Here is a 17,786-nt window from a genome sequence, read left to right as displayed (position 1 = left end):
AATCTCTCTTTCGTTTAGCAATTCTACGTCTAAAACCTTTCAGACATATTCATGTGTGCAGAAGCACTGAATAGCGTTCAGTCTCATCTGGCAATGCTTAAATTGTGGTGAAGCCTTGTCCCCCGCCTCTGATAATGGCCTAGACCTACAGGGGGCGCTCTGAGGACGATGGAAGTGTACAAGTCCTCAAGCATACTTAAAACACAAACGGAAGAATACTATGCTTCCATCATTTTCAATGTGCTTAAATATGTACAGAATACGTCAAGTAACTGGTTGCCCACGGAAAGGGGGATTTAGGAGACACATTGTATGTTGCTTCAATTTTTTAAGTGCATATGTTCCCAATTAAAAAAAAAAACAACTAGCTTTGTTTACTATGAAAGATGGTCTTACAAGATTAACATTAACTTATAAAAATTAACATGGACATTTATATTTTATTGTTCTTATGACTTAGGTGTTGACAAGTTTCTGTGACAATTACTACATCAGTCTGTTTCATTATTTTGGAACTTCAGGACTTCAGATGACAGAGGAGTCCGTCTCCCAGAGGCTTTCTGGTCTTTGAGAGGAACCTTGGGAAGTGCAAATCAAGCACTTCCTGCCAACAGCCTCCCAAAGTGGCTCATCTTGCTGGGTTCCCTTAGAAGCAACCATCTTCTCCCAGGGCACCGGCAGTGCAACCTGGCTCAGCTAAATGTTCTCTCCATGGTAGCCTCGGGCCTGTGATACATGCTCCCTAGTTGCTGACACACTCATGAAACAAACAACTGTGGGAGAACATCATCTGAACAGGAAACCCTATAAACACAACAGGCTTTGTCTAAATTTCAGGTGGTTCCTAAAATGTAACTACATATGGTGAAAGTCTGAAGCGCCAGGTTAGCTAAAGCTGAAATTAGTCCTGGAGATACAGAGGATGGCCATAGTAGAATAATCAGAGAGTTACAGATAAAGGGAAAAGTCCTGAGTAAATGAATTTTACCTTCTACTCTTGCTCAAGGACTAAGTTAAATAAATCATGATGAGAAGCAGCATAGGTGAGGGCTAACCTGGTCCCACGGTTTATTGGCATACAGTGCAGGAACGCTGCCAAAATACACACATCAGACGTGACAGGCAAGAGTGCCACCTCCCCACTGTCCCGTACAACAGCCTCACGTGCAAAGAGCCCCAGCAAAGCCTTCCCTTCACAAAAGAAATCCGTCACTCACATCGGTGCTGGGCAGCGTAAATGCCAAGGACAGACTTTGACGAGCATTCTGTAATTAGCATGCATTTTCATTCATGCACTTTAGATTTGTAATGTTTCCAGTTTACTGAAGGCCGGGTCAAAATACCAGGCTATTGAAGTAGCAACTTCAAAAAAAACAAAACATGGTTTTACAGTGATGACATCAATGTATTCCCAACTCTTAACAATTTAGCACTAAAAGTAATTTAAAAATGGGAAAAACCTCTTACTAGTTAAAATTAGAACTGTTCGTAGTTCTGAAAAATGCCAATAAACATGTGTTCAAGATTTTCATAAAATGTTGAGGGAAAATATTCTGATAAATAGAAGCCCAAGCACCAAGCCTGGCTCTGCTGTGAGGTCCGCACTAACCTGTTTCTCACGTCCCTGGGGCCTGGGGCCGGACGCCAGGTCTCTCCACCTCACTGCCCCAGCTGTGCAATGGCACAGTATGTGATACCCACTTTGTATGTCACCAAAGGACTGTCTCAAAGGTTTGGTGAGATGCTAAAGCAGAGAATATTTTAAGCTATAAAAAAAAGTCATGCCCCTTCAAAGCTTTATTATTGTAGACATTTCAATTAACAGTGTTAAAATGAAGTCCTTGTTAAATTAAAAACTGTTTAGGAATTTTTCCTATATTTTTTAAAAGAAGTCAGAAGCAGTGAACAGGTGTGCTTGATGGCTGTAGAGATCCTCGGAGCAGGGCTTCTCCAGATACAAAAGTGTGACTCTCATTGCTCTGACAGTTACACTTTGGAAGATCAGCTACAAAAACCTGTACAAACAACCTATATAGAATACAAAATTTAAACTTTTAGATGTAATCATTTAGTCTTAAAATTAGGGTAGGAAAACTATCTGCCATGTCTATATTGTTTTGAAAACTTGGTAGAGTTACTAAGTTTCCGAGATATAACTAGAGCTCTGGCTTCTGCTCCCACATAGGGCTGGTCAGTTTTCACTGAGCATGCGTGACTATAACAGAATTGATCTGACCTACATCATCCCCAAGCATGTACGACTCATACAATCCTAGAACACCTGACACATGCCTAGGCCTTAAAGCAGAGATCTAGAGACAATTATATCCTCAGTTGCTTCTGATAGCCCTTGTTAGGTGTTGTCGAGTCAATTTTGACTTATAGTGACCCTGTGCTCTCTGTTCAACAGAGTGAAACACTGCTAAGACCTGTGCCATCCTCGCAATGGTTACGTTTGAGCCCACTGTTGCAGCCATTGTGTCTATCTTGCTGAGGGTCTTCCTCTTTTTCTCTGACCCTCTACTTTACCAGGCACGATATCCTTCTCCAGGTACCAGTCCCTCCTGATAACATGTCCAAAGTACGTGAGACAAAGTCTCCCCATCCTTGCTTCTAAGGAGCATTCTGGCCGTACTTCTTCCAAGACAGATTTGTTCGTTCTTCTGGCAGTCAATATTCAATATTCTTTGCCAACAACGATAGCCCTTAGCCTCCTAATTTTACATTGGCAAATTGTGCTGAGATGGAGCATGCAGCAGTCTGGGCACTTGCTTGCCTACAGGCCATATTGTGAAGGGTTGAAAGAGGTCAACTAAGAACACACAGACAGAATTCCCTAGAAATACTAAACAACAGAACTTGTAGCCTAAACATTAAAAGCTCTCGATCCTGGAAATAACATGATTGGGTAACTATATACCATATGTAGCCAACATTCAAAAATGGAGCGTGGTGCTCTGGGAGTTACCAAACTTCCTCCACAGGAGAGAAGGCTTTCAGCAGGATCAAAAGACCACCTCATGAGGATTTTGCAAAAAGGGCTCTTGCTGTGGATAGCTGGACTAGTAATACCTGGGTACTGTTCCAGTTCCACACTCTGGTTCTACTTAGAAAGGCTTGGCGACAATAGCCTCTGTGATCACCCGTCCTTTCTATAAGCATCTGAACCCCTCCTACATGACAGGCGCTGGGCGCAGAGGTCTCAGCCTAGTACAGAAGTCATGTATCTCTATAAGGACGATACCTAGATCAATGTGATCAACACCAAAAGAGAGGTAAGCACAGTGAACTCGGAGCAGTGTGCCTGCAGATGTACGCTGGCAGTGGGGGTGGTTAGAAAAGGCTTCCTGCACGGGGAGGAAGCAGAGTCCGTGCAAAGGGACAGAGGCAACGAGAAAGCAAGGGAGCATCTGAGAACTGCCTGTTCCCCAGGAAACGGGATAGTGCGAGAGCTTGGTACATACATTTAAGGCCACAGAAACAGATATGATGATCTTTCTGGAAAAGGAAATAATCTGGTAACTTACCCTGAATTAACTGTTATCATAAAATTTCCCGTTCAATATAAAGTTATTTGAGGGCTTCTCACCAAACATATAGAACCATTTTACCCTTGCACATAATGAGTTGGCCCGTAATATCTAGTAAACATAATTGTTTCCAGGATATCTTGGAATGTAAAATCCTCACAAATTAAGGAAGTTTTTTTTTTTCCTTTCATTCTAGTTCTTTAAAATAAAAATTACACTTGACATCAGTAAGTTAGAGGAGACGTTGGTAGAGCACAGGCTTACGCTGCTTTTCGTTCAGTTTCCTCCAGCAGTCTAGTGACAGCATGCTTCAGCAGGAAAAAATACTCTGTGGTCTGCAACTGTCGGCCTCACCCTGGCTGCGGATGGGTCCAGAGGTGCAAAGTGTTTCCTTTACAGTGAAATAGAGTCTTTTAACAGAATACAGACATGTCGACATGATTTAAATTAAGCAGACACTGTGCTCCTGCACTGGCAGGGGGGATATTCAGAACATTTAACCACCAGCTAGATGGGCACCAACCCCCCAAAGCTGGTTGGCTGTGGCTGCCCTGAGTCCTGCTGAAGGTTGCCCTGGACAGGCAACTAGCCACAGGCCAGGGTACCACCTCCTCCAGTGCTACTCCAGAGAAGTGCACTTTGCTTTTTCAATACATACCAGAGAGCCAACTTTGTATGACTGTAAGATAAAATATAACCATTCTTGGCTTTATAACCATGTCTTGAAAAAAGAAGTTCCCACTGGTATGGTGATTACGTAAAAAATTTTTCTGTAAACATTCTTATCAGCTGGAGATGCACACTGAACAATTTTGGGGTGAAATGACGTCTTGGAGACCTTCAAACACTATAGCATCAAACAGGAGAAGTAAGGCTAGAACAAGGCTGGCAGAATGCTGGTAACTGGTCTAGCTAGCTCATAGAGTGGTTCGTTATACTACCATTTTCTGTGTATGTCTGAAAATTTCCATAATACAAAATGTAAAAGTACATAAATGCTATTTAAAAAAAAAAAAAGAAAAAAGATTCCCTAATCACATGACTTTCTACCCATAAGCAGTATTATCTAGTCTTAGCACGTGATGGCTCAGCCTGATTTCTGTGTTACTGAAATTGCTAAGTCTAGTGTTCTCAGATAAATTCCCAAAACAATTTTAAGGAAGTTAATCCAATCAGGAAGTAACAACTGGGACAAGCTCAGATTATATGTGCATGGATAGTTAGATCAGTAAAGAGACTCACAACTGGCACAAAAATATTAAAAATCACAGATTTTACCCCCTCCAATTCTCTCCTCCAAACACAGGGCAAAAAAACCCCCAAAACCAAACCCTTTGCCATCGAGTCGATTCCGACTAATAGTGACTCTATATGACAGAGCAGAAGTGCCCTATGGCGTTTCCAAGGAGTGGACGGTAGATTCAAACTGCCAGCCTTTTGGTTAGCAGCCGTAGCTCTTAACCGCTATGCCACTAGGGTCCCAGTAGAGGGCAAAAATGACAGAAAACGAAGAACCACTTACTGTGTCACAGTCTGGATTACAAACTACCTCGGTTTCTAATTTTAGCCTCAGGTTCTTTATTCTGAATACTACTACTAATCAGCTAGGAATCAACATTCTTAAAGATTTCAACAACTCACAAGTAAAAATTTCAACAAGCCACAAGTAATACGTCTTCAACCATTAAAACAACAACAAAAAAAATGTTGCCATTGAGTCAACTCTGACTCATAATGACTCTAGGACAGAGCAGAACTGCTCCGGAGGGTTTCCAAGGCTGTAATCTTTATGGGAAACCCTGGCGGCCTAGTGGTTAAGAGCTACGGCTGCTAACCAAAAGGCTGGCAGTTTGAATTCACCAGGTGCTCCTTGGAAACCCTACGGGGCAGTTCTCCGTCCTGTAGGGTCACTATGAGTTGGAATTGACTCAACGGCAACGGGTTTGATTTTTTTGGTTTTAATCTTTATGGAAGCAGACTCTTACATCTTTCTCCCAAGGAGCAGCTAGTGGGTTTGAGCCACTGACCTTTTTGGTTGACAGCTAGGGGTTCTTGCAAAACCATTACAGATTCCCAAATTGTGACATTCTCATCTTCACTTAAATGCGGGACTGTAAAAAAGAACAGGTTACAATTTCAAGTCTAAATAGACTTCATAATCTTTTTCTGGGAGACTGAAAAATAACTTTCCTAGAAATGTAAATTAAGGGCTTCCTGAAAACTTACGTAATGGGAAATGTATACATAACATTTGTTACTAGGCTGACCAAGACCGAAGTACCTCACCTCTTCACTGCTCCTAAAGGCAGAAGCCTGAGTAACAACCTTCACGGTTGGTTCTCCAGCGGCTTTCATCGATCGGTGGATATGGAAAGGTATGTGGCACCTGTGGCTTAACTAATAGGCTCACTTATAAACCAGATTGAAATTAATCTCATTTTTTTAAATTCTCACTTTTGTTAGAATAGACATGCTCCTATATCATGCAAAAATCTGTTCAGAAATGAGCAGCTGCAAAACTCTCGTAAAACAGACAGTAAATGAAAAATTCTTCCAGTGAGGTCCGAGTAGTAGTTCAGTCTGAGAATTTGCTTCAGGTTCTGACTTTTCAAAAGAAAACATTCAAGGCATAAAAAAAGCAAAACTGAAACAGATCCATACTGATATTTTTATCATCACAGTCACATCTCAGAGTTTGTATGTGCCTCTGTGCTGTTGATTCAAACAAAACAACAAAAGCAACAGGCAGCCTCTAACTAAAAGTGAATTTACCACTCAGTCTGCAGCTACAGTAGAAGGATACACATAATGTGAAGACAAATACTTTTTAACCTTCTGCACTTAATATTGCATTTCAACTCTAAAGAATAGTTCCATTATATATTTTTTGTACTAATATTTTAAAACATTAAAACAAGTCTTTGTAATACAATATATATTGTATTTCAATATAACCTGTTGCCGTTGAGTCGACTCGACTCACAGTGACCCGACAGGACTGAGTAGAACTGCCCCATTGGGTTCCGAGGAGCGGGTGGTGGATCTGAACTGCTGACCGTTTGGTTACCAGCTGTGCCGCCAGGGCTCCATATTTCAAAAATATCCCCTATGTGAGTTAATAACATGTCACCTTGGTAAGTGTAGGAAGGCATTTAAGGGTTCAGCAAAACCTATAAAGAAATTGCTTAATGACTGATGTCTTTTTAATTTTAACTTGACTTAGTGGCTTTCTTTAAAGTGAACATAAAACAATAAAAGATCTGAAAAAGAGGCAGTGATGCTATGAAACTGAATAGCAGAAAAAGCCTAATGGCAGACACTGTATCTTCTAACAGGGAGCCAGAGAGATCAGCAACCTGGGAACAGCCGAGCAGCCCCGTGTTACACCGTCTATCACATTCCTTCAACAGCTGTGGCGGCCAACCACGCTTGGTTAGAGGTATGAGAGTCCTTAGTACGGACCACAGGGCCTAGAACAAACAGGGCAGGTACTCAATACTCAACGCAGATTTCCTGGACTGACCTGGGTGAAGATACTCTGAAAGCAAGTGAGAGCTGGACAATGTAAAGTTAATTGAAAAAAACTCCATTTCTCATTTTATTTTGGTAGTTAGTGAATAACTACTGATCTAGTATTTCAAGTAAACACCATGTAGAATGTGGTAAACAGGATTAAATAAGAAATGCGCCGGCCATCAATGCCAGAATCTTTGAATATCAGGTCATAAGAATAACCAATTGTGCAACAGAATTGACATGATGATAAAAGCACGCCTCACAATTAACAAATTTTAGTTCATATGATTAAAAAAAATATTAAACTGCCTTTAGTGCTACATTCCATTATATCATACACCATACACCATGCTGTGGAGACATGCTGTGGGCTAGAATACATACAGTCCATAGCCACGTTTCAAGCGGAAGGTGCAAGGGAAAATGTGGAAGAGAAAATTTTTACATACATGTGTACGTTTACTGGTACCGTCCACTGAGTTAGATTTATTATGTAGTTTGCTGTGCCATGACTACTAGCTTCCATAATACCCCAATTATTTTTTTTCCCCACAAAGATCTACTTCTGTATAGAGTAGAAAAAGATGGTGGTAAAAAGCTTCAGATTCTTCAAGCTCCAAGAATTGTGTCCCAAATACCACAGTATGTACACCTAAAAAAAAAAACATTAAGAACAATTCAGAAACATGCATAATTACAAATGCAAAAATAAGCATAGTTTACAGTCCAGAAGGGAATTATAGAAGCCGACTACCTTTTATTTATTACTTATACTTATGCCTATTAGATGATGTTGGCTACAAATAACGAGCCCACTGTGGTAAAAGGGGAAGGAGCTTCAAAAAGTTAAAAATCTCCCTTTGCAAATTTAGTAAATGACCCTTCTTATTTTAGAAGAGGCACGTTCATTTGGACTTTAACCCACACAAGTCTCCTCACTGAGGTAGTAGCAAAAGCATCCCCACCCCAGCCACTCCCATCAACAACTGCCCTTCCTTTCTTTCTGAACAAAAGTATAAGAATTTCCTCTGTAATTTAAATACTTTCAATCAGAACATCTAATTTTAAATTATCACATCTATATTTCAAATGTACTTGCAAAAAGCTATAATATGGCTTCTATAGTTATCTGTGTGAGGAATTAGTCTATTTAAAAAAGAAAGAAGAGCACACATCAGAAGGGCAGACAGACACTGCAAACTGCTGGCACCCACCTCATCTGCCCCAGTGCTGATTTTTAACAACCACATTCCTGCGCACTCTGGGCCTGTGCTCGGCGCGGGGACCTGAGCTGTCTCAAGGCAGCATCTCCATACTGGATACCTGAGCCCATTCTTTCTGGATCCAGTTCACCTGAGGACCAATTGAGTATTCATTAAAAAAATACTTCTATGTTTTTGTGATCTCCAAAATATGCTAAGTGAAATAAAGGTGCAGAGCGTTGTGTACACATGCCACTGTTCTGAAGGAAGACAAAACACTACACATACAAGTGCCTCGGTGAGGATACATAAGAACTGATAGTAATGGTTGACTTAGAGGGGTTGCAGATGGTGAGCGGGCAGGGAAGGGGTGGTGGTGAAGTAAGTTATCACTGTATACACTTTTGTACTTCTTTGTAATTGGAATTATGTGATTATACATCAAAAATAATTTGAGAGGCTGGGCCAAGATGGCAGAGCAGTTAGACGCTTCCGGTGAAACTCCTTACAACAAAGAGGCGAAAAAACAAGTGAAATGATTGTATTTATGACAAGCTAAGAACCCTAAAAAAAAAAAAAAATTTTTTTTTTTAAGAACCCTGAGCATCAGAGGCAGTTAGAAATGGACTGAGTGGTAGGAGGAGGGAGAGATGGTTCAGAAGCGGAGAGGAACTGCTGGACCTTAATTGCTGGGATCCCTCAGGCACCATTCCCAGGAGCAACTACTGTGGGCTGGTGGTAGCATTTGGGCGCAGTTTCCTCAGGGAGAAACAGCCAGCCGCACAGCCTACTCACACATCCAGAACCAGAGAAGAATGGCGCTCTTGGCAAAAGCTAAGTACTTGCGTATATTTTAACGCACCCCCAGCTCCCAAGCCGGCTTCAGTGGCTGTTGATTTCCCTGGCCTGAGATAGGTCCTGCTTTATGCCCTGAGCCATCCTCCCAGCCTTGGAGAAGGAATAAACTCACGATTAGGGAAAAGATAACTTCCAAGCTCCACTAATCTGGGGAGCTCAGGACAGAAGCGGCTCCTGTCCAGACATAAATGGTCTGTGGACTTTGAATGCCTTTCCCCCTGCATGGACCTGTGTGGGCCTATTTCAGGAGAATAGACCCTTGTTGGCAGACTGCAACTGTTTCAGCTGTGTGGTGGAGAGGTGGGTGTTTGATGTTTGACATTGCTTTGCCTATTAAACACGGTCCTCACCTACCCACATCAGGGGCCTAAGGACTGGTGGCTCCACTCAGGGTACCCAGCCACCCATGACAGGGGTCCAAGGATAACTGGTGCCTCCCAGTCCTTACAGCCAAAAGCATTGGGTGCTGATGGTCCATCTGCAGAACCCACCCACCTATGTGCTGTAGGGAACAGGGACATGCTTTCCTCACAGACACTCAGGGGATGGTTCTCAGCCCCCTGCCTTGTTCAGAGTGTGATCCCCTGCTGCAACCAGATACCTGTACCTACACCAATCACCCCTGCCCCTCTAAGACTATAGGACAGAGCCTGTACCACACACTCAATGACCAACTACCTGGACACCTGAGCTGAATCATACAAGAAAAGTGAATGGACTCATAAGCGCATATACCTGATAACAGCTCTAGCCATCAGGTGACAGGATGTTAGAGCTTCAAAGGTGAAAATAATCAAGCTAGCTCACTCAAGCAACCCATTTGGGCATATCAAAACAAAACAAAGCAGGAGGCTAGGATACAGTAAGCAAACATAAATTAATACAATAACTTATAGATGGCTCAGAGACAACAATCAATATCAAATCATAAAGCAGACCACGATCACTTCAACAAGCTCTCAAAACAAAGAATCAAGGGATCTTCTGGATGAAGGTGCCTTCTGGGAATTACCTGATGCAGAATACAAAAGATTAATATACAGAACTCTTCAAGACATCAGGAACAAGATCAGGAAGGAGATTAGGCAATACGCAGATCAAGCCAAGGAACACAAAGATAAAGCAGATGAAGAAATTAAAAAGGTTATTCAAGAACATAATGAAAAATTTAGTAAGCTGCAGGAATCCACAAAGAGACAGTAATCAGAAATTCAGAAGATTCACAATAAAATTACAGAATTAGACAACTCAATAGAAAGTCGGAGGAGCAGAACTGAGCAAGTGGAAGGCAGAATTTGTGAACCTGAAGATAAAGCACTTGGCACCAATATATTTGAAGAAAAATCAGATAAAAGAATTAAAAAAAAAAGATGAAGAAACCATAAGAATCATGTGGGACTCTACCAACAGAAATAACCTATGAGTGACTGGAGTACCAGGACAGGGAGGGATGGATAAGCAAAAAATAGAAAAAATTGTTGAAAATTTGTTGGCAGAAACCTTCCCTGATATTGCTAAAGATGAGAAGATAATCTATCCAAGATGCTTATTGAACGCCACATAAGGTAGATCTTAAAAGAAAGTCACCAAGACATATTCTCAAACTTTCCCAAACCAAAGAAAAAGAGAATTTTAAGAGCAGCTAGGGAAAAAGGAAAAGTGACCTACAAAGGAGAGTCAATAAGTATAAGCTTGGACTACTCAGCAGAAACCACGCAGGCAAGGAGGCAATGGGATGACTTCTATAAACCACTGAAGGAAAAAAATTGCCAGCCAAGAATCATATATCCAGCAAAACTGTCTCTCAAATATGAAGGCGAAATTAGGACATTTCCAGATACACAGAAGTTAAGGGAATTCGTAAAAACCAAACTGAGACTACAAGAAATATTAAAGGGAGTTCTCTGGATAGAAAATCAGTAATATCAGATATCAACCCAAGACTAGAACACTGGACAGAACAATCAGATGTCAATCCAGACAGGAAAAACACAAAAATAAATGAAGCTAAAAAAACGCTCAAAACAGGGAAACAGCAAAGTCATTATGTAAAAGACAAAAACATTAAAACAACAAAGAGAGACTATGAAATGTAATCACAGATCATGCATATGGAGAGGAAGACAAGGCACTACAAAGAAATAAAATTTAGGTTTAAACATAGAAAAATAGGGGTAAATATAAAGGTAACCACAACGGAGACTAACAATCTTACTCATCAAAATAAAATACAAGAAAAAAACAGAGATTCAGCAAAAACAAACTCAACAATGAATAAGAAGAAAAGACAATATATAAACTAAGCACGAAAAATTAAGTGGGAAAAAGAAACTGTCAACAGCACACAAAAAAGACATCAAAATGACAGCACTAAACTCATAGCTATCAATGATTACGCTGAATGTAAATGGACTAAATGCACCAATAAAGAAACAGAGACTGGCAGAGTAAATAAAAAAACACGATCCATCTGTGTGCTGCCTACAACAGACACACCTTAGACTTAGAGTCACAGATAAACTAAAACTCAAAGGATGCAAAAAAATATGTCAAGCAAACAACAATCAAAATAGAGCAGGAGTGGCAATATTAATCTCCGAAAAAATAGACTTTAAAGTTAAATGCACCACAAAGGATAAGGAAGGACATTATATAATCATTAAAGGGACAATACACCAGGAGAATATAACCATATTAAATATTTATGTACCCAATGACAAGGCTGAAGATACATAAAACAAGCTCTAAAAGCATTGAAAAGTGAGATAGACAGCTCCACAATAGTAGTAGGAGACTTCAACACACCACTTTTGGTGAAGGACAGGACATCCAGAAAGAAGCTCAATAAGGACATGGAAGATCTAAATGCCACAATCAACCAACTTGACCTCAAAGATACCTACAGAAAACTCCACCCAACAGCAGCCAAGTATACTTTCTTTTGTAGTGCACATGGAACATCCTTTACGATAGACCACATATTAGGTCATAAAGCAAGCCTTAGCAGAATCCAGAACACTGAAACATTACGAAGCATCTTCTCTGACCATAAGGCTATAAAAGTAGAAATAAATAACCGGAAAAGAAATCAAACACTTGGAAACTGAACAATACCCTGCTCAAAAATGACTGGCTTGGGGGCGGAGCCAAGACGGCGGACTAGGCAGACGCTACCTCAGATCCCTCTTACAACAAAGACACGGAAAAACAAGTGAATCGATCACATACATAACACTCTACGAACCCTGAACAACAAACACAGATTTAGAGATGGAGAACGAACTAATACGGGGAAGCAGTGATTGTTTCCAGAGCCTGGAGCCAGCGCACCAGTCAGGTACGGTACAAGCACAGAGACCTGCTCCACCCCCCTGAGCTAACCCCGGGAGGGGGACCAGCCTGTTCCACGGGCGGCGTGGGATGCAGCCGGTAGGAGAAGTCCCCGGCAGGCAGTGACTGGTCTTGGAGCAGAAAGAGCAGCATCCGAGCCGGGGAACCGTCCCGCAGGGATTTGGACTGGATGCAGCGGATTTTCTGGAAAAACTAGTTTCCCAGTGATGGCTCGAAGACAACAATCCATATCAAACCACTTAAAGAAGCAGACCGGGACAGCTTCTCCAATCCCCCAAACAAAAGAATCAAAACCTTTCCCAAATGAAGATACAATCTTGGAATTATCAGATACAGAATATAAAAAACTAATTTACAGAATGCTTAATGATATCACAAATGAAATTAGGATAACTGCAGAAAAAGCCAAGGAACACACTGATAAAACTGTTGAAGAACTCAAAAAGATTAATCAAGAACATACTGGAAAAATTAATAAGTTGCAAGAATCCATAGAGAGACAACATGTAGAAATCCAAAAGATTAACAATAAAATTACAGAATTAGACAACGCACTAGGAAGTCAGAGGAGCAGACTCGAGCAATTAGAATGCAGAGTGGGACATCTGGAGGACCAGGGAATTAACACCAACATAGCTGAAAAAAAATCAGATAAAAGAATTAAAAAAAATGAAGAAACAATAAGAACTATGTGGGACTCTATCAAGAAGGATAACCTGCGGGTGATTGGAGTCCCAGAACAGGGAGGGGGGACAGAAAACACAGAGAAAATAGTTGAAGAACTCCTGACAGAAAACTTCCCTGACATCATGAAAGACGAAAGGATATCTATCCAAGATGCTCATCGAACCCCATTTAAGATTGATACAAAAAGAAAAACACCAAGACATATTATCATCAAACTCACCAAAACCAAAGATAAACAGAAAATTTTAAAAGCAGCCAGGGATAAAAGAAAGGTTTCCTTCAAGGGAGAATCAATAAGAATATGTTCTGACTACTCAGCAGAAACCATGCAGGCAAGAAGGGAATGGGACGACATATACAGAACACTGAAGGAGAAAAACTGCCAGCCAAGGATCATATATCCAGCAAAACTCTCTCTGAAATATAAAGGCGAAATTAAGATATTTACAGACAAACACAAGTTTAGAGAATTTGCAAAAACGAAACCAAAGCTACAAGAAATACTAAAGGATACTGTTTGGTCAGAGAACCAATAATATCAGATATCAGCACAACACAAGGTCACAAAACAGAACGTCCTGATATCAACTCAAATAGGGAAATCACAAAAACAAACAAATTAAGATTAATTAAAAAAATAAATACACATAACAGGGAATCATGGAAGTCAATAGGTAAAAGATCACAATAATCAAAAAGAGGGACTAAATACAGGAGGCATTGAACTGCCATATGGAGAGTGATACAAGGCGATATAGAACAATACAAGTCAGGTTTTTACTTAGAAAAATGGGGGTAAATAATAAGGTAACCACAAAAAGGTATAACAACTCTATAACTCAAGATAAAAACCAAGAAAAACGTAATGACACAACTAACATAAAGTCAAGCACTATGAAAATGAGGACCTCACAATTTACTAAGAAAAACGCCTCAGCACAAAAAAGTATGTGGAAAAATGAAATTGTCAACAACACACATGAAAAGGCATCAAAATGACAGCACTAAAAACTTATTTATCTATAATTACCCTGAATGTAAATGGACTAAATGCACCAATAAAGAGACAGAGAGTCACAGACTGGATAAAGAAACACGATCCATCTACATGCTGCCTACAAGAGACACACCTTAGACATAGAGACACAAACAAACTAAAACTCAAAGGATGGAAAAAAGTATATCAAGCAAACAATAAGCAAAAAAGAAGAGGAGTAGCAATATTAATTTCTGACAAAATAGACTTTAGACTTAAATCCACCACAAAGGATAAAGAAGGACACTATATAATGATAAAAGGGACAATTGATCAGGAAGACATAACCATATTAAATATTTACGCACCCAATGACAGGGCTGCAAGATACATAAATCAAATTTTAACAGAATTGAAAAGCGAGATAGATACCTCCACAATTATAGTAGGAGACTTCAACACACCACTTTCGGAGAAGGACAGGACATCCAGTAAGAAGCTCAACAGAGACACGGAAGATCTAATTACAACAATCGACCAACTTGACCTCATTGACTTATACAGAACTCTCCACCCAACTGCTGCAAAGTATACTTTTTTTTTTAGTGCACATGGAACATTCTCTAGAATAGACCACATATTAGGTCATAAAACAAACCTTTGCAGAGTCCAAAACATCGAAATATTACAAAGCATCTTCTCAGACCACAAGGCAATAAAACTAGAGATTAATAACAGAAAAACTAGGGAAAAGAAATCAAATACTTGGAAAATGAACAATACCCTCCTGAAAAAAGACTGGGTTATAGAAGACATCAAGGAGGGAATAAGGAAATTCACAGAAAGCAACGAGAATGAAAATACTTCCTATCAAAACCTCTGGGACACAGCAAAAGCAGTGCTCAGAGGCCAATTTATATCAATAAATGCACACATACAAAAAGAAGAAAGAGCCAAAATCAGAGAACTGTCCCTACAACTTGAACAAATAGAAACTGAGCAACAAAAGAATCCATCAGGCACCAGAAAAAACAAATAATAAAAATTAGAGCTGAACTAAATGAATTAGAGAACAGAAAAACAATCGAAAGAATTAACAAAGCCAAAAGCTGGTTCTTTGAAAAAATTAACAAAATTGATAAACCACTGGCTAGACTGACTAAAGAAATACAGGAAAGGAAACAAATAACCCGAATAAGAAACGAGAAGGACCACATCACAACAGAACCAAATGAAATTAAAAGAATCATTTCAGATTATTATGAAAAATTGTACTCTAACAAATTTGAAAACCTAGAAGAAATGGATGAATTCCTGGAAAAACACTACCTACCTAAACTAACACATTCAGAAGTAGAACAACTAAATAGACCCATAATAAAAAAAAAGAGATTGAAACGGTAATCAAAAAACTCCCAACAAAAAAAAGCCCTGGCCCGGACGGCTTCACTGCAGAGTTCTACCAAACTTTCAGAGAAGAGTTAACACCACTACTTCTGAAGGTATTCCAAAGCATAGAAAATGACGGAATACTACCCAACTCATTCTATGAAGCCACCATCTCCCTGATACCAAAACCAGGTAAAGACATTACAAAAAAAGAAAATTACAGACCTATATCCCTCATGAACATAGATGCAAAAATCCTCAACAAAATTCTAGCCAATAGAATCCAACAACACATCAAAAAAATAATTCACCCTGATCAAGTGGGATTTATACCAGGTATGCAAGGCTGGTTTAATATTAGAAAAACCATTAATGTAATCCACCACATAAATAAAACAAAAGACAAAAACCACATGATCTTATCAATTGATGCAGAAAAGGCATTTGACAAAGTCCAACACCCATTCATGATAAAAACTCTTACCAAAATAGGAATTGAAGGAAAATTCCTCAACATAATAAAGGGCATCTATGCAAAGCCAACAGCCAATATCACTCTAAATGGAGAGAACCTGAAAGCATTTCCCTTGAGAACGGGAACCAGACAAGGATGCCCTTTATCACCGCTCTTATTCAACATCGTGTTGGAAGTCTTAGCCAGGGCAATTAGGCTAGACAAAGAAATAAAAGGTATCCGGATTGGCAAGGAAGAAGTAAAGTTATCACTATTTGCAGATGACATGATTATATACACAGAAAACCCTAAGGAATCCTCCAGAAAACTACTGAAACTAATAGAAGAGTTTGGCAGAGTCTCAGGTTATAAAATAAACATACAAAAATCACTTGGATTCCTCTACATCAACAAAAAGAACACCGAAGAGGAAATAACCAAATCAATACCATTCACAGTAGCCCCCAAGAAGGTAAGATACTTAGGAATAAATCTTACCAAGGATGTAAAAGACCTATACAAAGAAAACTACAAAGTACTACTACAAGAAATTAAAAAGGACATACTTAAGTGGAAAGACATACCTTGCTCATGGATACGAAGACTTAACATAGTAAAAATGTCTATTCTACCAAAAGCCATCTATACATTTAACGTACTTCCGATCCAAATTCCAATGTCATATTTTAAGGGGATAGAGAAACAAATCACCAATTTCATATGGAAGGGAAAGAAGCCCCGGATAAGCAAAGCACTACTGAAAAAGAAGAAGAAAGTGGGAGGCCTCACCTTACCTGACTTCAGAACCTATTATACAGCCACAGTAGTCAAAACAGCCTGGTATTGGTACAATAACAGACACATAGACCAATGGAACAGAATTGAGAACCCAGACATAGATCCATCCACGTATGAGCAGCTGATATTTGACAAAGGACCAGTGTCAATTAACTGGGGAAAAGATAGCCTTTTTAACAAATGGTGCTGGCATAACTGGATATCCATTTGCAAAAAAATGAAACAGGACCCATACCTCACACCATGCACAAAAACTAACTCCAAGTGGATCAAAGACCTAAACATAAACACTAAAACGATAAAGATCATGGAAGAAAAAATTGGGACAACTCTAGGAGCCCTAATACAAGGTATAAACAGAATACAAAACATTACCAAAAATGATGAAGAGAAACCCGATAACTGGGAGCTCCTAAAAATCAAACACCTATGCTCATCTAAAGACTTCACCAAAAGAGTAAAAAGACCACCTACAGATTGGGAAAGAATTTTCAGCTATGACATCTCCGACCAGCGCCTGATCTCTAAAATCTACATGATTCTGTCAAAACTCAACCACAAAAAGACAAACCACCCAATCAAGAAGTGGGCAAAGGATATGAACACACATTTCACTAAAGAAGATATTCAGGCAGCCAACAGATACATGAGAAAATGCTCTCGATCATTAGCCATTAGAGAAATGCAAATTAAAACTACGATGAGATTCCATCTCACCCCAGCAAGGCTGGCATTAATCCAAAAAACACAAAATAATAAATGTTGGAGAGGCTGCGGAGAAATTGGAACTCTCATACACTGCTGGTGGGAATGTAAAATGGTACAACCACTTTGGAAATCTATCTGGCGTTATCTTAAACAGTTAGAAATAGAACTACCATACAACCCAGAAATCCCACTCCTAGGAATATACCCTAGAGATACAAGAGCCTTCATACAAACAGATATATGCACACCCATGTTTATTGCAGCTCTGTTTACAATAGCAAAAAGTTGGAAGCAACCAAGGTGTCCATCAACGGATG

At 39.7% G+C, this 17,786-nt stretch overlaps 1 protein-coding gene across 3 annotated transcripts in view; it reads right to left on the bottom strand.

The window, feature by feature from the left end:
* Positions 1–432: 432 nt before the first annotated feature.
* RAB4A (RAB4A, member RAS oncogene family) overlaps positions 433–17,786 on the bottom strand; it is a 64,334-nt gene continuing 46,980 nt past the window's right edge. For all 3 annotated transcript variants that reach the window (XM_049881179.1, XM_049881181.1, XM_049881180.1), the window contains 2 exons: positions 8,261–8,399; positions 433–7,698 (listed from right to left, as the gene is read on the bottom strand). In XM_049881179.1, coding sequence (XP_049737136.1) covers positions 8,284–8,399 — 116 coding nt within the window. In that variant the 3' untranslated portion in view covers positions 433–7,698; positions 8,261–8,283. The remainder of the gene's footprint in view (positions 7,699–8,260; positions 8,400–17,786) is intronic.

This window comes from Elephas maximus, chromosome 3 (assembly GCF_024166365.1).
Source record: "Elephas maximus indicus isolate mEleMax1 chromosome 3, mEleMax1 primary haplotype, whole genome shotgun sequence".
NCBI lineage: Eukaryota > Metazoa > Chordata > Mammalia > Proboscidea > Elephantidae > Elephas > Elephas maximus.
Note: the sequence above shows the minus strand (reverse complement) of the source record. Positions and strands in the feature narration are given on the sequence as shown.